This window comes from Lissotriton helveticus, chromosome 7, assembly GCF_964261635.1.
Source record: "Lissotriton helveticus chromosome 7, aLisHel1.1, whole genome shotgun sequence".
NCBI lineage: Eukaryota > Metazoa > Chordata > Amphibia > Caudata > Salamandridae > Lissotriton > Lissotriton helveticus.
Window position 1 is genome coordinate 1083478874 of NC_136068.1, and position 23402 is coordinate 1083502275.

Genomic DNA, 23402 nt, shown 5'->3' on the forward strand with positions numbered 1-23402 from the left:
TTGGACAGATGAAGCAGATGAATGAAAAGTAATGTTTTTTTGTTGCATGTTACAATCATAATTGATATAATACAAACCATTGAAAATAAATTCCATTGGATGACGCAGATAAACTAAGAATTTTCTAACATCCGTTATTTTGAACAGTATTTATGATTTGATCTTTACAAGGCCTATGGCCCAGGAGCTGTGCATCTAGTAGGCCAGGTATTTCCTGGCCTTCTATGTTAGGCACTGGGGATAGTGATTTGACCATAGTTTTTCTTTAGGGTGTCGTTGGCATCTGTGCATTTTTTCCCTTTGTCTGCGCTCTATAGTGGGAAACGGGTACTAACAACTGCCTCCTCATCTGCTTCCGAATCGCACATCTTTCACGCTATAGCGGTTTTTAAAATTCTGCCTTCTGTCCTCGTGCCCCTTCTATTCCCGCTTAAGCTATAGGAACTCCCAAACTGTCATTCAAGGCAAAAACATTCACAAAGTATCATCATAGAAGTAATACAATAGAAACCAACGAACGGAAATGCGTTAATTTCCGTCTCTGAGCATGCTCTATTTAGGTCAGATGAAAGGCTTATTTATATCAGGCAGCGCACTAAAACCACCTTTTTTCCACAGGGCACTTTAATCTTTTGTAGGCAGGGAGAGATTGCGATGCACTCAGAATCACCGGATGTTGCGCCGACTCTGCCCCTGGAGCCGAGAGTCAAGCATTGGCCTTGCGTTTCTAAAGCTCGGAGCGCTGCACGCAAGGCTATAACTTCTACCCCTTGGTCACCTTTCATCACGTGTAGAAACAATCTATTTCTACCTTTCATCACGTGCACTCCCTGACGACCAAAACCAAGCTAGTTGATTCTTTGCATGGTCTGTTGTCGTTTATGGCTTTGCAAGGTGCCGTTTCAGTGAATGCCTAAGCACACATTCTTCCGCCTTAGCCACCTGCACTGCAGTGGGGTTCTTAGGCATGCGAGGCTGTGAATAGTTTATTCAGAGGGAACAACTGTGGTGCAGTGCAACACTTGCTGCTTGCACAACTACGGGAAAGAGGCCAAGAGAGAAACCAACCTCATCTGGCCTTTGCGAGGGACGAAAGGGACAATGAAGGATATTTGCATGCAATGACATGAGTGGGGCAGTTGGAATCTGCGCACAAGACCGCTGTGTGACACAGTTACCATTAACTTCGCTTTTCTTGTTCCCGACAGGAATTTAATGGCCTCAATGAGAAGGGGAAAAATTAAAGAATTTTCTTTGTCAAATGTTTAACTGCCTGGCTTGGTCCCTCTTTTGATGTTTACTTGAATGCCAGGTCAGCTGCCTAGAGGAAGATGTTGTCACACAGATTTGATAACGCCGAGGCACTCGTTTACAATTCAAACACTTCTTGAAAATTTGCCTCACATAACCACCTTATGCGCTCACTAAAGTAAGTCTGTGAGATATCTCGCAACTAGAACAGGAAATCTGAGTCACCGTAAGAGAAATAAGCGACACTTAAATGAAAGCGCATGAGCTTCCGAGAAATTAAATCTCCGTGTTTTATACACCAGTGTCGCGAATTAACAGAACATATTTACAAGCATTATTCTATTTCATGCTTTCCTAGTCCGTTATCTGTTGCATGCAGTAGCGTCAGAGTGACACGATCCCGGAAAATAAGACATTCTTAAAACACCAGGGATATTCTGTCCTGCACCAGGGAAGCAATTAAATTAAAACTTCAAGCTGGCTATCAATATTTGCAAACGCTGGAGCCCTGCCAAGAACATAAAGGCAGATCATTGGAGGCTGGGGGGAGGAGTGCCGTGGCGGGCCCGGTGAACTCGGCTGCTTACAGACACGCTTAGGATCAAATCTCATCACAGATCTTCCTGGCCACAATAATTCCGAATTGCCTCGAACCTACTTGTGTACAGAGGCCTTTCAGGGGTCCTCTTAGAATACCAATGGCGGCAGCGACATTTAAGTAGCCTCTAGCTATTAGGAATAGCTGTAACTATTTCCGCACCATAACCTCACTCTCCCACACAGTTCTAGGAGAAAGTGGCATGCCACGCCGCCCCATCTCGCTCTTGGAGACCGTACCTTATCGCTGCGTTCGGCGCCGGCTGCCGGTGGCCTTCTCCTTCACATGCTGGCTGGGGAGCTGGGGGTCATGCCTGCCTCTCTCAACCTCGGCCTCCGTCCGACATGTTCCGACTTTCCCTGCCCCGGCAGGGGCCGGCTTTCCTCTGCTGGGCACTCTTCGATGGCGGCAAGACGGTAGATGGGGTAATTAAAACGGCATTCTTACACGGTTTTAGGGCAAAACTTCTTCCTCGGCCGGCGGTCGGCCGCCAAATGGCATAAACAAACCTCGACGAGCCCAAAAAAAAGCCCCGCCCACCGCCGCATGACGTGGCCAAAAGGTAAAAATTCTCGGGAACGCCCCCGAATCTGGTCCGGCCTTGACGGACAGATCCGGCTCCCAATGGCTAGCCTCCATTTATGGAGCTAGCCAATGGGAGCAGAGGGCGAGTCCCTGTTCCCCACTGTAAGACATAAGATTTTGCTAGCGCATGCGTACTTCGTACGCATTGCCAAGCAAAACCTAAAAAGCACACGCACAAGCGTGTGGTCAGAAGCCTTGCAGGTCACCACATGCGTGCTGGCTCAGGCGAGACCTAATAAGTATTTGCCCAGTTGAAAGGGGTAGTGGAGCTCAGAGATCTATTCAGAAGTTCAAAAGCAATTGAGGTCAGACTTGCACCATGACTAAATTCTACAATTGTAATACTACGGAGCAGGCTAGCCAATAGGGTCTTCACTTGGGGGTCTTCAAAGCCTACTCGAGGGGTCCGTGACTGCTTTGAAAATAATATAATATGACCAGATTAATAAACTATATAAATAAAGAAGCTAAATTGAAAATATGAAAACATTCTGTATATGTGAAGGAGTTTGAAAGTACAGGCTAAAAATTAATTCTGTTTCCTCAAATTGATTTGTGGGCGCACTGGAAGTGCATCAAACAGAATATAGCATGGATGATTAGTGACCTCAATTGAATTAAAATAAATCCGTTATTTGTAAAGCGCAAACTACTCACCCCTAAGGGTCTCAAGGTGCTGGGGACCGTCTTGGAGATAAAGTGATCTATTGCCCAGAGTCTCATGGTGCTGAGCTGATCTGCTGCGGGCGCTGTGGGTCCAAACCATGAGCCCTGGGCCACACCTCTCCCTTTTACAAAAAGTCCAGACTTTCCATTGCATTTAAAAAGAAATCGTTGGGGGGAGGGGGGGTGGCTTCCACGTATGGCTCAGTGGAAGTCTCCAAATTCCAATAATGATTTAGTTGGGGTCCCCAGGTTCCAGTAGTGATTAATTGGGGATTCACAGAAGTCAAAAGATTAAGAACCACTAATCTAGCCAATTGCACCCTGGCACAGTGGCCATTTTAGGAAACTGTGATGCTTGGACCATATACATTTCTTCACAGGCATTAAGCTAGCAACAATTGTCTTCTTTAGAAAACCCTTTTAAAACAGCACCTTTGTCAACATTTACACTACAAAAATGTTGTTCTGCTTTTACACAACACAATCTTCAACATTTACAGTCAAAAACTAATTTGAGTATAACACATTTTCAGTCAAAACACTTATAAAACCAGGAAATGTATGTCTGCTTTCTTTGAAGTGAACCCTTGCCCAGTGAAAATGGGAGACGGAGGTGGGCAGAGTAGCTGTATCTCAACAGAAGTTTGAAAGCTTTAACAACTTTGCGGATACATTTTGCCCCCAGCTACCTGAAAAGCATCTCAAGGCTATTTATGCTTTCTCCTTACTTTACATCTGTCTTTTGAGGTGTTGGAACATTCAATTTCATTGATATGTATCTTCTGAGCATTAAAATAAGGGGAAGGAGGCAACATGCTGTTGGTAAGCAGAACCTCTAAAGGCGATGAGAGTTGTATGAGAGTCTCGACTCTACACACCCAGACATGGTCCTTCTGTGCCACAGTAGATAGCAAACTGGGCTGGCTTGATGTTCTGGTGGGCTTTTTCTACAGTTTCCATTATGAATTTCCGCTTAGAAGAATTATGACTCTGTACAGCTTAATTAACTTTTCGCTCCGCCACCTGAAATCTGTGCTGGTTGAGCCTCTCTCAATTTGGTGTGACTGACTACATTTTGAAAACTGGAGTATTGCTTTTCTGTGTAAGTGATGTTACTGTGAAGTTATAGATTCTGTGAATGTTGTATACACAACACGTAGCATGTCTGTTAGCATTGACAACTCTGTGCCATAGTACTCTCTAACTTCTGCCTCCTTCCCCCGCAGGTGCTGCTCAGCCAGGTGCACCGACTGCGAGCTCTGGATCTGTTGGGGCGGTTCCTAGACCTGGGTCCCTGGGCCGTAAGCCTGGTGCGTACAGTGCTGCGCGCTTGTCACTTCTGCTTGTGTGTTCTTGAGCAGGTCACAACGCGCATACAGTGGTGTCTGCTCAGGGGCCAAGGAACGATTCGCTGTTCATATTCGCTCATTTGTCAGGACTGACGCACTCTTGGCCTGCCTTTTGCTACCTTTCTCACAACCACATTTCGGTGAATTGACTTTCATGTTATCCACCTCTGTCATGTTTATTATCTTCATCAAACAGCCCGAGCCAGACCTAACACGTCTGGTGTATTTATTTATTTAAAAACTGGGACAAAGTGCATTTGAGTGTTTTACAACATGCACATTAATAACAGCCAATTAAACACAGAGTAAAATACATAACACTGGCATTCAAAAATATAAAACCAAACCCATGTGGTGAAGCCGGGATTCCAATTTTAGTGACCAATTTAAACAAGCATTAAAAATGCAATAGGTCTCGCCTTTTATTAAGTTAAAGCCATTTGCTTTGCTATATAATACCATTAGTAAATCAAATGGCTTCAACTTAATCAAAGGCGAGACCTATTGCATTTTCAATGCTTGTTTTCTAAGCATGACAGAATTGCTTACAACATTGGCCACTCCCATCTACAATACAATTCAAAACCACGCCGGCTATACGGAAGAACCTGCTGCCCATGGCATAGCACTTCGGAGCCTGGACATTAAACATATACGCTTTATAAATAAGCCTACAACATACATGGTAGTTGGTAATCAATGAGATTTTCCCACAAGGGCAGAGATACCAAATGACCCAGATTTAATTCAGTTTCGGTAGATTAACCACATGAACCCCCGTTGTGCGACACCCAGGTCCCTATTTTCGATACCCAAGTCCCAAGTATTCAACTATATTAGTATAAGCGGTTTAATTGAATGCATGCCTTAACTTCAAGAAAGTATTTGTCGTGCTAATGCAAATGATTAGAAACAGACCACCCCAACTTAACAGAATCCCTAACACATTCTTGAAGACTCGGTAGGTAGAGAGATGACAGCTAACCCCAAGAACATGAAAGTTAATTTCTCCTGATACCTTCGCAATGATATCATAATTAAACCCACATCTCCGCACACCTCTCTCTAGGACAAGGAGTACGGGAAAGTGTTATTAGGCCAAGCCGAGACGCCGTAACACCTAACCAAAGAGGCGGAGCACGCGAGATATGCACACTTTATCAAATATGGCTGCATTCGCGTATTGCTGTCAGGAAACATCGGCTAAATGGTCCACTGATCACCATGAGCTGAACGTATTGTCTTCATGCTGTTACTCTTCCCTTCACACGCGACCTGCAAGTCACTCACTGTTCCATCCTTTGTCTCTCCATATAACAAGCATTTCCAATGCAATTGGTCCGATTGCATTGCAAATGCTTAAGTTTAAAGCTGAGCGCGGCGCCGCTTCACGGACATATCGCTCAGTTTCTTAACTTTAACACTGAGCGTGGTGTCCTTGAAGCAGGCGCTGTGCTCAGTGTAAAAGTTGAGAAATATATAAATAATCTGAGCGCGGTGTCCGTGAAGCGGCGCCGTGCTCAGTTTCAAAGTTAAATAAAAAATAAACCCACACAAACAGAGCGTACCGCACTAAAAATGAAAACAAAAGAGTGCTAAGTGAGTAATAAAAGATGACGTGTGACTCAACCAGTAAACTATACAAAAAGGAGACAGGTTGGCACCAAGGAGGGATTGACATGCCTTCAGTGCAATCATTGCTCTGCCTTTGGCATAATTTGTGACGCCAAACGAAGCGCAAAAATCAAGACTGAAGGCCGGGCTGGGACATGGCTTCTGTAATCGTATCGATTCCAGAAGCCATGTTGGAATCTTGGAATCGTATCGATTCCAAGAAGCCTCATATGACGAGAGCAGGTCATGCGCTGCTTACGTCGGGCCGAGACCTAAAAATTAAACTTGACAATTAACCCCGGGGAAGACGCAAGTGAGTTCCAGATGGGAGCAGCAGCCCCAAGAGAGAACATTTTTATGATATAAATTTCCTGAACTTAGGAACCTCCTTTCTGCTCCACAGTCCCCGACGCCTATAGTATGAAAGGAAAGTATTGCTTGATGGGCCCGACAAGGCACCTAAAACTGAATCGAAAGTAGATAGTGCCAGTTAAAGGAGTTCCCACAAGAACGGGATAATGTGGTCCATGAACGTGGACCCACAATCAGTTTGTATAGAACGCTGCCCTCAGGGGAGGGGGAGGGAGATTTAGGAAAATCCACAAACACTGAAATTCCGGAACCAATTGGACAAATTGATAAAGACTATTGTATGTAACGCGGGGATTAGTTGATAATATAACAATTTTACTGAAAGATAAAGTTAGGAAAGGAAGTAAACATCTACACACGTGGACGCACAAATGGTTATTAATTAAGACAGACCCCAAAGATTTAACAATAACTGCAAGGGCAGGAGAAAGACTATCAACCATTTCATTCTTCCAGATATGAGCTATCCACATCTCGATTTCAGATGGCAGTGTCCCAGTGCACAAAGGTGTTGCCGATACCGGTTGTAGCTGCGCACAAAGGTGCTGCCGATACCTGCTGTAGCAGTTGAGCATCATCATCATTGCACTGATAACATCGTGGCAGCTAAGATGGACAGTGGATGCACTGATTCCATTTACAGATTGAACACTGAACACAGAAGAACATGGGACCCTTCTTCTACTCAGACCTCACCTCCACCCCTCCCATCTGCACAAACTGATATTCCTGTCACAGAAATGAGGAAAACCAGATCAGGACAGAACACCTATGTCTCCAGTACCTAGCCAAATGTGGAAGACATTGAGCAAATAAAAATAAACTCATCCTTATTACACAAAGACCTTCGGTAGAGCCTGCCTTTTGTGTCACTGTGAGCCAGGTACATGGCTTTCATTTTATAGACCTTGGAAGGGTAAAAGGCATAGCCTACATTATTTCTTGCGAGCAAAGGGCATGGTCCGTCCTCACTATGTGATCCTCAAAGCCATTGTCTTACTTTTACTAACATAGCGTGCTTCAGGGAGAGAGGCATCCCCTGTGTCATAGAGTCTGAGTGCTGTGCCTGCCGCTGATGTCAAGCATTTCCATCAATAAAGCCATTTATTACACTGCATTTTCATGCTGCCACTTACTGGTGATGCCTGTTCCCTAGTGTGATCGCTCCATGCTGGAGAATGGCAGACTAATAAAATGGGTATTTTTATAAGAGCTGTTTGGAAATCAAATAACACATTGCACGCTGCCTAAAGCTGAGGCATGCCTATTACTGTGTGCATTAAACAAAACCAATGAAGTGAGGAGATCCTCTGGGATCTTAGGTTTGTTGTACTCTGTCGTATCCCAGTACATGGACACAAACTCCCGGGCCACATTTACTTCAGTGAAAGCCAATGCATTACTGACGCCTTAACACCCAGCCCTCTCCTCTCTCACCACCAGCACATTCACCTCAATCCCCAGGGTGCATAATAATACAATGGTTGTATGTTCTGTGTTCTCTCTGAGGGGATGGGCACGTCAAAGTGGGATGGCTAGACTAGTAAGGCCAATTTTGGTCCCTTCAACTGAAAAAACAGCAACCCCCTACTTTAAATCATGAGGGGGGTCGCACTTGATAATTATAAGCACTGAATAGTCCCGTCCAAGAGGAGAAGCCTAGAGCACTTTTCAAAGAAAATTAATTTTCTATTCGCTTTTAGTTCGAAAGGCAACATCTTATTTGGTGTAAAACCATTTAGGAGACTAATAAAAAAGGCTATGTAGATCAGTTTCGTTTACTCAATTTAACCATGTAAACCCTATTAAAATATATCAATGCCATTCAAGGAACTAGGTGACAAGGAAAAAACTCTTTCTCTAAAGTTTTCTAAAGGGACAAAATGGGGCCATATAGACAGCACCCAAGTAAGTCTTAAAAAATATTGCTTTAGGGACTTCCAGTATCTGATAATGCTCTCACAGTGGCAGGCGCTCCAGCTCTGTTTTTTAGGTCTTGCCTGACGACGCAGCGCGAAGCGCTGTTGCCAGCGATTCCTATTGTTGCTGGCTTGCCTCTCATGCGAGACAAGAGATGGGCACGCGCAGGCCGGACTGGAAATGTGAACGTGCGCGTTCACCATGTGCAGTCACGCTCTGTGCCCATCTCCTGTCTCCCTTAATGCGGGGTGGCACACATTCACCGGGCTGACTCAGGACTCCCCCGCTGCTTTCGAGGAGTCCCTGCTCACTCGGCTGTTTCTCTCGTCAGCGGGGCAGGCTCAGCAGCAGGCAGAGCTCTCCACGAGCACAGGAGCCCCGCTGGCTCACACACTTTCTTTTTCCGGCTGGCTTCACGGGCACAGGAGCGCAGGGTAGGCTCCCGTCTGCTGCCTGTCTTCTTGCGGCCCCACCCCGTCCCAACACAGGTTGCCTGGCTTCCTGTCCGAGCAGGGCTGCGGCGGTGATTTCCTTAATACGGCGGCTGCAATACAGGGTAGGCTCCCATTCCAAATTAAAGATAATAGCGGGGTGGGCACCCGCTTTTTCAACGAGTACCACTGCACACTACACCTTATCAACTCTGCAGGTACAGATCCTCGCGGGGTTATTTTAGGCGACATTTGAAAATGTGTTTACTGCACTTTAGTATTTTTTCTGTCTGTGCCCCCTACCTCTCTCCCCGAGGCACTCCCCGGTCCCACCCATCTCTGGCTGCTCTTAGTTCTAATTTATTTTGAATGTGAGTGTACTACAGACATTTTACAGAGAAATATGCTTATGTTTCATACAACATCCATAAAAAAGTTCTTTAGATCAAAACAGGACCTCGCATATGAAAAATGGGATGGTGTCACCGAGATTATTTGAAGTATGGTTAGTGAGCTGTTACTGTATTACAATATTGAAAACACACAGCAGTGTCTGTAAACACATTCAGAATTTGAACAAGTGTGTATGTGCAATGTGAGTGACCTGGCCGAGGAGGGCATGAAAGAGCTTAAATGGATCATTAATTCAAAGCTGTTTAGAACAGGGGCCCCCAAAATACGTTTGGCTCAAGGCCCCCAAAATCGTTAAGATGTCTCCTTTTTGTTCTCACGCAGGTGTGCTGCTCGCTGGCTCTTATGCTTTTCATCCCGCCCTGCGCTTCATGTTTTTCTCTTCGCCCTTTTTTCCCTGTGTTGCTTTCTCCCTCGTGCACATTTCTTCTCCTCCACTGGCGGTCCCGCCTTTGTCACCCGACTTATGCTGTCCTTTTTTTCAGTTATTCTTTTAATTTGCTGATCTCAGTGGCATCCACCATCTTGCATCAGTAAAATTAAAAAAATAAAGCAAAAGGCGCCTGCATCATTCTGCTGGCACTTGCATGTGTAGTCATGCATGTGCGCCAGCGGTATGATGCAATTGCCATCATGCCTTTTTCAAAAAAGTTTTCATCAATGTGACACATAATTGGCAAAAAGCATTCCATAACGCTGTAGAACATTGCCAAAAGGCACTGGAAAAGCCAATAGGTAAGGCAAGCCCGTCTGGGTTTGGAAATACTTGTTTTCCATTTGAAGTCTTGACCTGGTGAAGAGCTGCAATGTTATGTTATTGGCAGTTGAGCATGCGCTTCAGCAAACATCTTGGTCCATGACCCCAGAAGTCTTATGTTCCGCGCAAAGGACTTTAAAGTCTTTGCATCATCTAGGAGACACTGGAATGCTTTCTTCATTCGGTTGATTTAGTTGTGCTTCTTCTCCAGCACATTCCTCTGTTCTTCTTTGCTGTATGTTGTGATTTACAGTGGCAAAAGCGCTGAGAGATCCCGCTAAACGTGGCTGAATTCCTATAAGCATTCAAGGATACAAGAGTTAATCTCTAATATTAGTGCGGAATGTGTGCCCCTCGCAAGCCTGGAATCAGACCATTATTCCTGCAGGATGTGCTTTAGTTTTCTGTTTTCTTAGAGCGGTCGTGTGGTTTCCCTTTCCATTATCTTGCTGAGGCAAGGTGGATGAAGAACGGCTTTTACTTCACCTTAGAAAGGCTTGGTGGAAAACAAATACGGGAGGGGCAGTGGAAGACATTCCTTTTCCCTCCTGCCCTGCCTCTCCCCAAGTTTAATAGTCACATTCTCTGGGCTAGACTGAGGATACTTACAATGGTGGTGTGCCTCCACCTGCTGCATGTCCTATTATAAAACAAACACTTTATTTCAAGCAAAGAGTAATAATCATGGATTTAATTATCTCAAAAGAGGCTGCCTAAGCTGTGGGGGAATGGAGTCATGCCATGATAGAACAATAGGCGCCTGTTAACTGACAGCTATTGGCATTGACAATGCCTTTTATTCATTTGCATCGGTGCGTAAACAAGCACTTTGTACTTATAGTCCATGATTATGAGAAGCAAGGCTGGCAGTCTCATTTACTGCCAGCCTTGTTCATCGTAAGCAAGGACTATACCTTCAAAGTGCGTGTATATGCACCGATTGCAGGTTTTAAAAACAAATGAATAAAAGGCATTGTCATTTACAATGCCAATAGCTCAAACTTTAATAATGCGAGACCTATTGCTTTGTAAATGCATGTTTCCAGCTCCTGTTGACAGGATCATGGAGTACTGAACCTGGCCTTTTCTAACTTTTTTCCTTTTGGAAATCTTTCCAACCCTACTTTAAAATTGCTTTATTCTGTATTCCTTGAGAATTAAAGTCTTTTTTCAGTAAAATTCGAACAGGAATTTTTTTAATTTCTTAATTAAAAAGGCCACCTTTTTTGTGAAGTGCTGCTGCTTGTAGCAGAAAATGGTGGAATTAGATCCTCATGATCATGTATACTTTTTCTGGCAGCAGCTCGCATTCCTGACAGATGCAAGCACTGCGAGGCTTTTTCCAGGTGCACCCTGTAAAACAGGAAGAAAATCGGCCTTCGTGGGCTTCAAAAGGAACAGAGCAGACCACAGGAGTTAATCTCAGTATAAACAGGAAGGTCTGAAGAGGAAACCCTCTACAGTTTCTGCCTCAAAACTTCTCCAGAAGTAGATTCTAGAGGAGATATCACCATCAAAATCTGTGCAGCTCCCTGTTGATATGGTGATCCCATCATGTCGAGGCAAGAAACTGTGCCTAATTATTGATTGTTGTGGATCATGATCTTCATGAAGATCAAGTACCAGAAGATAGTTTCCAACCTTGCAGACTCTGCACCAGCCAGGATTTCTCCGGCTGACAATATAAATACCTTTCAGGTATCCCTCTTCTATTTACTCTTCGGTGGTTCCAGGCATATTTGAACTGTCAGTGAAACTTCTTTTGAAACTTCTGCCTCTGTAAAAAGCTGTACCTTCAAATTTATACAAAATTATAGACCTCCAGAACAGGATCCATTGTTCCTCAAAGTGAACCCTCCACCTCATTGTCTCTGATGTAAGAAAGAATCAGGTCATTGTGCCCTCATCTTAGGTGCCTCTAGAAAAGGAGAATAAATGTTTGGATTCCATGGGCATTAAAGACCGACACTTAGGCAACCGCAATGAAGGCTGCCAGTGCTGCTACTCTTTTGGGCAGTAACAATATATGCCGTTATGATTCCTTGCAGCTGTTTACCAACGACTTACTTTGAGAGTGTCATGAAGATATTACAGAGTTCGTTGATTGAGGACATGATGCTGCTGCTGACACTTTGGGTAGGGCTCCAAATGGCTGTTGCCACCTTTCAGCTTTGACATCGTTTAGGAAGCTGGGTTACCCAGTGGGTTCAAATTCTCCCACCACTGTGCAGCACAAGCTCCTAGGTAGGGAAATGCTGGTTCTGTCAGACATTCGAAGACCGCATTGTTACCCCATATGTATTTAAGAACAAGACTGCAGGTGCTTTTGGGGAGTGTATATTTTAGCTTTATAGCCCGCCGTAGCGGGCTATACCGGCTATTAAAGGCCCTTTCCAGCGTTAAAGGTCCGAGGTGAAGGCGACGGCCTTTAACAAGGGAGAGTGACTTTAATAGCTGGTATAGCCCAGCTACGAAGGGCTATAAGGCTATTAGAACATTCTGCCACTAGAGGGCAGAATGTTCTAAATAAAACAAAGCTTTAAGGGAGCGCGAAGGGATTGGAATCCCCTCAGGCTCCCTGAAGCCTTTGTTAACAGCCAGAGCTGTGACCAAAGAAACATTGGAATGTTGGAGCTCCAGGCTTATACCAGCCATTATAAGCCCGGAGCACTCCATTGTTTTCAGTGGAGCGCCGAACATTCCAATGTTCTAGTAAGGGTTAACTGTCTCAGCAAAATACTTGCTTCAAGAAACCACTCAGTAAAGTTCCCGGACCAATGTAGAAAATGAAAAAGTATTTTATGATTTAAAATAAGGCAAAAACAACAAAAATCTGAGTAGTCATTGAAAGATTATAGCTGGTTAAAATGAGCATTCCTGTTCTGCATTGCTCCTAGGCAGCTAATGAAAGTTGCTGCATCTAGCTTTCACTCAGGCCAAAGGAACTGGATGACAGTCAGTCATCTTGGGCAGGCAGTCACAGTTCACAACTTTCAAACTTCGTGGAGTATGGGTAGAGCTGTCTCTGGCTTGCGAAGAGTCCTTTAGTGCTCGTAGGTGGTCTGGTTGAGCCAACCAGAGTATCAGTTAACGCTGAACTTTTTGTAGAACAGAGTACACAACTTTTGGTCGGACTAGGTCACACACTCACCCAAAATTAAGCAGACTCTATCTGCGTCCAATTTCTGCACCACACAAGTTTGTGAGTCTGATTATCCTTTCTTTTCAGACCGGGCTCATTGTCCAAGTCTGGGCTTAGTAGCTATCAGGCCCTGCACAACTTCTAACCTGCCCACTCTAAAGACTGTCTGTGTTTCTGAGCCTCTCAAGCAAAAAACAGGCAGCAGCAAGTATGTCTGTTTCCAATCCAATCCAATGCTTTGATCTAAAACAGCAGCAAGTATAGCACCTAGAGTTGAGAAGTACACCCTTATTGTAGTTCTCATTACCCACAATGTACGCCTGCGTCTCTTTTATGGCAAAGGCTGTGCCAAATGAGTGGTTGGTCCAAGCTTTTTAAAGGATTATTCTAGCAACATTCAAAACCTTGGATGCCCTTGTTTTCCTATTTTCTTTGCGTCCTTCGCATTGAGTACACAGACTGGTCTCACCTAAACTGGTGAGATAATAGTCTGATCCTAGGCTTCAGTGGAAGACCGGCAGACTATATTTAGCTGCAATCCACTATTCAGTTCTTCTGAAGATCTAGTGAAGGACGTCTTTCCACAAAAGCATGCTTTGGAGAGAGTTTCTCCATTCCAAGAAGGACTAGGAATTTATTCCTACTACCTTCTGGTGAAGGAGAAAGGCCCAAGAAAATAGTACAAGTTCATTCTAAATCTCAACCTAGAAAAACCAAAATGGATATGGAGAGCAAAGGTCAGATTGCTAGCACTCAAATCTACCCTTAACTTTATCAGGGAGTCTATGCTCCGGTGATCTTAAGGACGCTGATTTCCACATCCCAGTGGTGAAGAAACGCTGGAAAATCTTTAGATTCATCGTTGCGAATGAACATTATCAGTACAAGGTATTTCCATACAGCCTCAAATCTGCTCAAGGAACTTAATCGAAGTGCACGGCTGTGATAGCTGTACATCTGAGAAACCAGAAGAAGATTTTACTCTGTCTATCGCTCAACGACTCTGCTGATCAAAGCTTCAAACAACCGGTTCTTCAACATTTCCAGCTCACAGGCACTGCTTTGAATTGTTTTGACGAAAAGTCAACATCTGCTCCTGTGCAGTCCATGCACTATCAGGGAGTGAAATAGGGCAACCAAAGTGCAGAAGTGTATCCTTTGGAGGAGATAGACTATTATCTAGCTATCTGATGTATCCCTTCTGGGTCGAGGGCATCCTGCTTTTTCATTGTTCAAAAAGCTTGTATTCATATGAGTCTATTACAGGAATGTCTAGAAGACCAGTGGTGCCAATGCTCAGAGACAGATAATAGGACAAACCTACCATATGTGTCCTCTTGCATCTCAGTCCCTCCTAAGATGTTGCCACTCATAAAATCAACTTTTTGGTTTGAATTTTAATGAAGAAGCTCCAATTCAGACGATTGTGACCGATAACCCTTTTATCGATGGAAGTGCTCATATGGATCATCTGCAAAGTGGAGGAAGATTGTCTTCTAAACAAAGCTCTTATATCAGTCTTCTGGAACCAAGGGCTCTATACTTAGCTTTGAAGGTATTTCTTCCTCTTTTCAAGACACACTTTTTGCTCAGATGGACAATACAACAACGATGCGTTGTTCGAACAAACATGGGAAACTGCAATCCAGAGTGCTGTCTCATGAAGCTCAATAGATCTAGATGTTGTTGCTAACCAGGAGCAGCCATTCATCTTCCAGACATACAGAATGCTTATGCTGCTTCTCTAAGCAGGACATTTCAAAATCATGAGTGGGTTCTAAAATGATTTTGTGTTACATGACATATGCAACTGTGATTCACCTCAATTTGCTCTCTTATAAGCACAGACATCAAAAAATTCCCAGACTTACATCCAATTTCTACCGTCCAGGGACAAAGGAAAATGGATCAACTGGTCAAGAACATTTCTTTAGTCCTTCCCACCAATTCCTGTGATACCAGCTGGGCCAGGATGATTCTAATAGTGCGAGAGTGGTGGCTGACAGAACTCCTTCACTTATCAAAGTTTCCACCCAGGAGGTTGCTGTGCATGCCAGACCTCCTTCAAAAGTTTGGGGGCCAGATTCTCAATTCCAATTTACAATCTTTGAATTTGGCAGACTGGCTCTTCAACTCATTCAATATGGACCCTTGAGCCTCCTGCAGGAGAATATTTGCATTCTAAAAGAAACCAAACAAATGTTGTTGTCTGGTCCAGAAGTGGCATTCACAGTGCTTTAAAAGCCACCACCCAGGAGCGCTGATGTCCGTTCTTTTCTTTCAGCGTCAGCAAGCGCAGCTTTTGACGTTTTCTCGAAGTCTTTTATGAAGTTGACCTCCAGGGCAGCTCCTCCGTGATGGCAGAGGAGCATCTCCCCACTGGTCAGAGTCAATCACAGAAAAATAAAATTATATCAAATCAATATAATTTTATTTTTCTGTGACTGGGTCTGGCTCACAGTGCATGCGTGTGTGCATGGCTGGGCCGGGCCTTGACAAGCAGGAGTTGTGGGCACTTAGAAGTGCACATGTAAGTTTGGCCAGATGTCCTAGTCAGGCTAAACAGACATGCATACTTCTATTTCTCCAACCCAGCTGTGTTCACAGCCAGGCTGGAAAAAAACCCTAGGCGCCCGTGGCAGGGTCTGAGCTGCGGACCAGGCTGCTCAGACCAATCCTGGTTCTGCTCTCATAGCATGAGAGCAGCATCTTGATTGGGTGGGGAACCTGTGCCTTCCCAGACACTGCCGGGAGTGAAGCACGGAGCCGACCATCGGCGTCGAGGCAGTGAGAGGCACTTTTAAAAAAATATATATATTATATTTACCCTCAATTCCCCCTACCTCCATCCTCCCCCTCCTCTCATCCCTGCACTTTCGTTGTGCAGTAGCCACCACTGGCTTACCTCCATGCGTGGCAGGGATTTCATCGGAGAAGTCTGGATTCAAGCCCATCGACACCTGTCACTGACCGATTTCGGTGATGGACCAACACCTTGTATGCCTCTGGTGCCTCGAGCTGGACCATGACCCAAAGGCCTGCCCTGACTGCTGTAGCATGCACCCGAAGACCATGAGGGAGTGATCTCTCAAGCTTATGGTCGCTCGATATGTGACGCCACAGCGTACATGGTCCAGATCGAAAGAAAGGTCCCGGGAGCGGTCGTGGAGCCTGAGACCATCATTTCATTCAAAGTCATTTTGCCTTCCAGGTAAGTCTAACTCCCACAAGAAGTCGTCGTCATTGAAGCGCTTCGACTTTACCTCATACGTCGGCCGGTGAGACGAAGGAGCATTGCTACTCTAGACCTTGGCTCTGTGGCTGAGACAGCGTCTGGGTCAACTCAGCACCTCTAGAGTTTCTTGGAGCTGGAGCGACCCCTTTCGCATTGAGAAACTTTTATGAGGCCATGCACTTCATCTTTGGGCGTCCCGTTCCCTCTGATGTGCCTTTGGGCCCAACAGATTCTCGAGTGGCCCCTACTGGATCCATGCCAGTGGCTCCGGCGCCAGTTGGGTCCCAGGGATCCACAGATGGAGCCAAAACAATGCCGGTCGTGCCACCTCAAACTTCCCCGGCACCAATCCTGAGGTCAATACTCCTGGTGGCGCCATTCCCATCCTCATCCCTGACACTGAGCTGAAGGGACGTCGTCTGACTCTGGCTCTGGTGCCGACTTCAGCCATGCCTCTGGGCTGAAGCCTAAGCCCTATTCTTACTGGCTGGCCTGAGGGAGGATTGGGAGGGGTCGCTGTACACAGAGGAATACTAGCCTTATGAAGAACAACAGCCTGGGCTGATACTTCTCCTGATACTGGCCTGTTTTTCCCACTACGGTGGCTATGGAGGAGGGAGCTTCCTTTGCAATGGTGGTGCACAAGGCAGCTGAGGTACTGGACTGTAGCTTGCCCTGGGTGGCAGTCAATACTAATGTCTTTACAGAAGTGCTACAGCTGGGAGTGTCTCCCTCAGAAACTCTTCTCCCTGTCATTGAAGCACTTACTGCCGTTCTGCTTGGACGTGGTCCAAACCCAACAGAGAAGCTCCTATAAACAGGACACTGCCACCCCCTGCTTCAGCGGATCCAAATTTCCTCACCCAAAACCTCACCCAGGAGAGCTTGGTGCTCCAAGCCATTACGTCCTACTTAAATCCTGGCTTATTTCCTACTGCACCCATGGACAGGGAATCCAAGAGGCTGGATAATCTTGGAAAGAAGAGGGTTTCTTCCGCCTGCCTGGGACTGCTATCTGTGAACACTGCATGCCTTTTGGACTGTTGTTTACAAACGCTGTGAGATATGGTTGTGCAGGTGCTGCCAGCGGTACTGGAGAAGGCTAAGGCCGAGTTCTCCCAGGCTATTGCAGATGTGAGGGATGCAGCAAAGTAACCATCCATTATGGACTAGAAATATCGGCTCGCTTGGTGTAGATGTTTAGTGTACAACACCAGGCCTGGTTGAGGACGACTGGTTTTTCAGGGGATGTCGGTCCTCCCTCATGGACATGCCCTTCGATGGCTCCCATCTCTTCGGAGACAAGGCGGATTAGATGCTGGACCATATTAAAGACAGCAAGGCTCTGGCCAGGTCCCTGGGACTTTCTATGGTCCCTTGTCACCCTCAATCCTCCTTTCACTTCTTTCTTGGCGACCGAAGGGTCATGCAACCCTGTCTTCACATGCCCTGCTACAGTAGCATGCAATCTCTCCAGCCTCTATGTAGCCGCGGTTCCTACTGGCCCTGTGGATCGGGTGGCTAGCAGTCGGGTGAGTCCACCAACCCCCTGCAACCTCAGCCTTCAACCCCTCCTAGTCTGCCCACACATCATCATGGGCACCCAGTCGGTGGCAGGATTCACCATCACCTGCCCTGCTGGCAGTCCATAACATCAGACAGGTGGCTTTTGCAGATTATCCGAAGGGGCAACTCCATCCCCTTCGAGACTGCCCCTCTCTCCATGCCACCCACTTATGACAGGCTGACCGAGGACCACCTATCTCTTCCCCTCCAGGAAGTGATGGCTCTTTTCGCCAAAGTAGCCATAGAGAGAGTGCTGGCGCCAGAAGGAGATTTGGTTGCTATACCCGCTACTTGCTGGTGCCAAAGAAGGACGGAGGCCTTCATCCTATTCTCGACCTACACTATCTCAATTCCTCCCTCAAGAAGAAGAAATTCAAGATGCTCACTGGCTCAGGTCCTCTCTGTCCTGGATCATGGATGGTAGTGTTGGCTTTGCCGGGCACCTAATTTCACATTCCCTTCCTGCCTGCCCACAGGTGTTACCTGCCGTTCACAGTAGGCCACGAGCATTTTCAGCTCGCTGTGCCTCCATTTGACCTCACCAGCGCCCCTTGGATGATCACCAAGGTGATGGCGGTGGTTGCAGCTCATCTGCAGGGATCATGTGTGCCGGTCTAACCCCTATCTTGACGACTGGCTGTTGAACGCAATCTCACCCCAGGCTGTGGTCTCCCACCTCCAGACTACAGCATATCTCCTGCATTCGCTAGTGTTCACTATCAACGTGCCATAGTCACACCTGACTTCTATGCAGACGCTCCCTTTCATCTGAGCTATTCTGGACACAGTGCAGTTTTGGGCTTATCCTCCTGAATGGCGAGTCCAGGATATTCAGTCTACGATACCGATGTTTCAGCCTCTATCCTGGATTTCGGTCACACTGACTCTGAGGCTGCTGGACCTCCTGCATCCTGCTTGTGACAGATGCCCGTTGGCATTTATCGGCTCTGCAGTGGGACCAGTAGTTTCAGTGGGCGCAGCATCAGGGGAATCTCTCCGACATGGTCCAGATCTTGGAGGGAAGCAGTGGTGGCTTACAAACCGCAATTAGATCAGAGGCAGAACCCTCTCCCTTCCCCAACCAGATCTGACAGTAGCGAGAGATGCGTCACTCCTGGGATGGGGTGGGCATCTGGGAGAAAGTCACATGATACTGCAACAAGAAGGGTGGGGTGGGTTCATGGGTCATTTGCCAAGAGGCCCTGCGTCTATGGGCATGGCTGGGACAACATCTGGCAGATTCTCTGAACACCAGAACAGACAAACTCAGCTGAAGGAACCTAATGGTTCATGATTGGTGCCTCCATCCGGAGGTAGTGCAAGGTCTCTTTCAGCAGTGGGGAGGGCCTTGGATAGATCTGTTCTCCACCAACCACGATGCACAATGTCAGCAGTTCTGCGTACTGGATTCTCCAAGGCATTTCTCACTAGGAGACTCTTTTCATCTCGAGTGGAGCTCAGGCCTCCTGTGTGCCTTTCTGCCTATTGTACTCCTGACCAAATTCTCAAGAAGATCAGGAACAACCAGGCCAAGTCATCCTTGTGGCTCTGGACTGGGCACGGAGAGTCTGCTGTCCTGAGCTCTTGAACATTGCTATTGGTCTGATCAGGCTGTCCCTTCAGGAGGATCTTCTGTCGCAGCAGCAGGGGTGGGTTGTCCACCCTGTCAGCGCTCTGCCTTATTTGCTTGGAGATTAAGTCGCAACAGTTGATAACCTTTCACCTTCCGCCCGAAGCCGGTACTGTTATCTTGGCAGCCAGGCGTCCCTCTACCAAGACGGTTTATGCCTGGCGTTGGGCTAAATTTGTGGCATGGTGGTCAGAAAGAGAAATTGATCCCCTTTCTGCCCTCCATTTTCAGGTGGTCTTGTGTGGTCTTTCCCTTGCTTAACAAAGCTCTGCTCTGGGCACTGTGAAGGGATATCTGTCTGCAATTTCTGCTTTTCTTTGGTTTCCTGACCAACCGTCCCTTTTCCAATCCTCTGTTGTACATAGGTTTTTTAAAGGATTCTAACATATGTTCCCTCCCACTCCCTTTCTCCAGTGGGATCTCAAGCTCATCCTCAACTTCCTTATGTGTGCTTCCTTTGAACCTCTGCACAATTTTCCACTTGTGGTGATAACATCTGCCCAGAGGGTCAGTGAGCTTCAGGCCTTGTTATCCAAGCCTCCTTATCTTAATGTCTACCCAGACAACTGGTGCTTTGTACGAGAGCTTCTGAAAGGGGTTACTCCATTTCCCTTTGGCCAAACCATCACTCTGCGTACTTTTTACGCTTCGCCTCACCTCTCTAAGGAAGAGCTGTGACTATACTGTCTGGAACCAAAAAAGCATTGCTGTTCTTCCTTGGCCGCACGAAAGAGTTCCAAGTAGACAATATACTCTTCATAGGGTATGTAGGAGCAAAGAAAGGACGGGCTGTGCAGAAGCGGACAAACTCCAGATGGATTGTGCTCTGGATCAAAATCTGCTACACATTGGCCAAAAAGCAGCCCCTGAGGGTTTGCATGCTCTTTCCACCATAGCTAAAGCTGCAACCACTGCGTTAGCTTGCGCAGTTACAGTCCTGGATATCTTCAAAGCAGCAATGTGGGCCTCACTGCATACGTTCACCTAACATTACTGTCTGAACAGTCAGGTTCGTAGAGATGGGCATTTTACCCTTTCGGTCCTGCAGGACTTCCTCATGTGAAATTGTTCCACAGACCCACCTCCGGGGAGGTATTGCTTGGGTATTTATTCTAAGGTAAAGAATCTGCGGCTAAAGTCTCTATCATATGAACAAGTTACTTACCTTCGACAATGCCTTATCTGGTAGAGTTTCTGTCTAGCCACAGATTCCTTACTGACTCACCCATCTTCCCCGCTCTGCGAACAGATTTCTAGGGACAGGGTATTTCTCTTTCAGGGCCCTAGTTTTCCACACATGTGGTCACTGTACTACGTGCTTCTTGCATGGAAAGTCACAAAAAGTAACTGACTTCAGCCTGCCTGCATGGCGTCTTTAACGCCTTAACCGTGGCGGCAATTCCGGCGCGGTGCAGGCGTACTGATGAGTGGGCGGGGCTGCGCCGGCCGTCGGCAACACAGGGGAGGTATTGCTGGTCGACGGGAGCACGGAAGGGGTTAAAGGCACCCCAAACATCACTTCTGGCACAGACGACACAAACAAGAGCACACAGAGCCAAACGACGCGACCTACCGGTGAGCAGGCTTACTGCTCAAGACAAATTTCCGTATCCAGTCTGACGCTTGGGGATAAATCTAAGGTAAATAAACTGCGGCTACATAGTCTCTACCAGATAAGGCTTTATCAAAGGTAAGTCACTTTTTCTTTTCAGCCTTACATGGCTACAGTTGAAATGGTGGCATGCCCCTATTTTTGCTTTCATTTCCTAAAAATATGGTTTGTTGAGTTTTCTTTTTTCCTTGTCACTTAGTTTCCCTGGGGGTTAGGGGGTATGTATGTATGTATGTGTGTGTATGTGTAAATATATATGTATTTGTGAATTGGCCAAAAATATCCTTTTCCAATTGGTTGCTAAAACATTTTACATCAATTATGAAAATACGGCTGTTCTGTTCTCCTGCTGCTAGCTTTCTTGGTGTACACTAGTTGCCTATGCTTGTTTTACAGCCCCTATACCTCCCAAACTATATCTTGCTTTCCTCTGTGTACCCTTAGCTCACCTTACCCCAACCAAAACAATAATTGCATATACCTCTCACCCTATTGCTTTCTCATGGATCCCTGTAGTTCCCCATGACGCACATTGAAGTGATATTTTATCTCTCCTGCTCCTAATGGCCATGGTACACACTGATATTTTGGCCCTGCTCCTCAGATCTGAGGGGGCAAATTGATGATGTGCACCAAATTCCTAGTTTCTCATTGTTTGTATGCTCTCTCACCCCCTGCAGGCGCTCTCGGTTGGGATTTTCCCCTATGTGCTGAAACTGCTGCAGAGCTCTGCGCGTGAGCTTCGGCCACTGTTAGTCTTCATCTGGGCCAAGATCCTGGCAGTGGACAGTGTAAGTGCTAGGGCATCTCACTTGAAGCCATGGTTGGGTGTAAGGCACTGTCTAGGGTGACTAGGGAATATTGCATGAGTTGGTGGTGACATTCTGCATGTAGAATGAGAGATGGAAGCATGATAGGTAGCCCAGGTGGGTGGTTATAGTGCATAAGAATGCAGAAGCATAGTGCAGTTTCAAGGAACCTGGGAACAAATTAAGAGGGAGAAGGATGTGGGACTAAATTAGGGGGAAGCGGACACTAAGTGGTAAGGCACAAAATACAGGCAGAGTACAGCACAATAGGACCTGGGTAGCATATCAGAAGAGAGGGTATACGGCAAGAGAGAAGCTCAGTGCTAGGTGCTTATTTACTGTTTTTCACTTTGCAGTCATGTCAGGCGGATCTCGTGAAGGACAGCGGGCACAAGTACTTCCTGTCTGTGCTGGCAGACCCCTACATGCCGGTAAGTGTTGACTCCTGGTAGATAATAAACTGGTTTCCTGGTGCATTGAGAGCTAGGGAGAGGCTCACAGGACATTGTGTGACCAAAAGTACTTGGTACAAAATCAACTTGCAAACTTCTGCCCCAAAACTGTATGACAGGAATGTGCAAAGCATGTTTTTCCACAGCACTGCAAGCTACGAACAGATGGTTACAGGCTAAGTAAAATGTTCCTTCCTCTGCGATCTTAGTTACTAACTACCCAACACACAGGGCCATTCGCTAACAAATTCACGTTTAAAGGCAACTGGCTTAGTTTACGGTCATTCATATGTTAGGCTGTCGCTCCATTGTATAAAAACCGTCTGTAGGCACTGGCCCAAAGAGAACTCCATATTTCTGCGTTGGTCTATTTTTTCATGTGCACAGAGCAGCTATTGGTGAGTGTGGGCTGATGGAACCTCACCTGTAAAGTGGGGCACTGCATCAGTATCAGGACAGTGAAATGAGGAGGCAAGTGAGGTAGCAAACTGTTCTTCAGTAACATATAGTAGAGGAAGGGGTGTCCGATTGACTTCCTGCACAGCCATCCACATTCGTGCTACAACCTCAGTAAATTTACTCTCTTGTTTTCCCATCAGAGTCATGACAAGGCCAAAAAGCATTTGCAATGCAATTGGTCTCGCCTTTGGGACCTTATATGTATTTAGCTATGCAGCCCCTTAGCCTGGATGGAGAAACATCTACTGTTCTTTAACATGGAGGGAAAGTAAGCACCCAACTGCGTGACATATCATGTATGGGGCACATGGAGATAAATATTGCCTTTCAGCGGGAAATGGTATAGTCCAAAGCTCTGTTTTTAATATAAAATCAGGGCCTGCGGTGGTCATATCACTGAAAATACAAGATTTGAAAAAAATATTATTGTCTAGGGGTGTTTGTGGAAGACAATTTCCATGGACCGGAATCTAGAGAATGCTAAAGTGATTCTGGTATTTTACTTACCACTTCTGTTCATTATCTATAAAGAAAGTTAAATAG

General features: G+C 46.1%; 1 protein-coding gene across 2 annotated transcripts in view; it reads left to right on the top strand.

Annotated features, from left to right (window-relative positions):
* Positions 1–23402, top strand: part of RPTOR (regulatory associated protein of MTOR complex 1) — a 2181859-nt gene that overhangs the window by 1496657 nt on the left and 661800 nt on the right. For both annotated transcript variants that reach the window (XM_078654105.1, XM_078654106.1), the window contains exons 12-14: positions 4327–4410; positions 21820–21930; positions 22305–22379. In XM_078654105.1, the coding sequence (XP_078510231.1) occupies positions 4327–4410; positions 21820–21930; positions 22305–22379 (270 nt within the window). The remainder of the gene's footprint in view (positions 1–4326; positions 4411–21819; positions 21931–22304; positions 22380–23402) is intronic.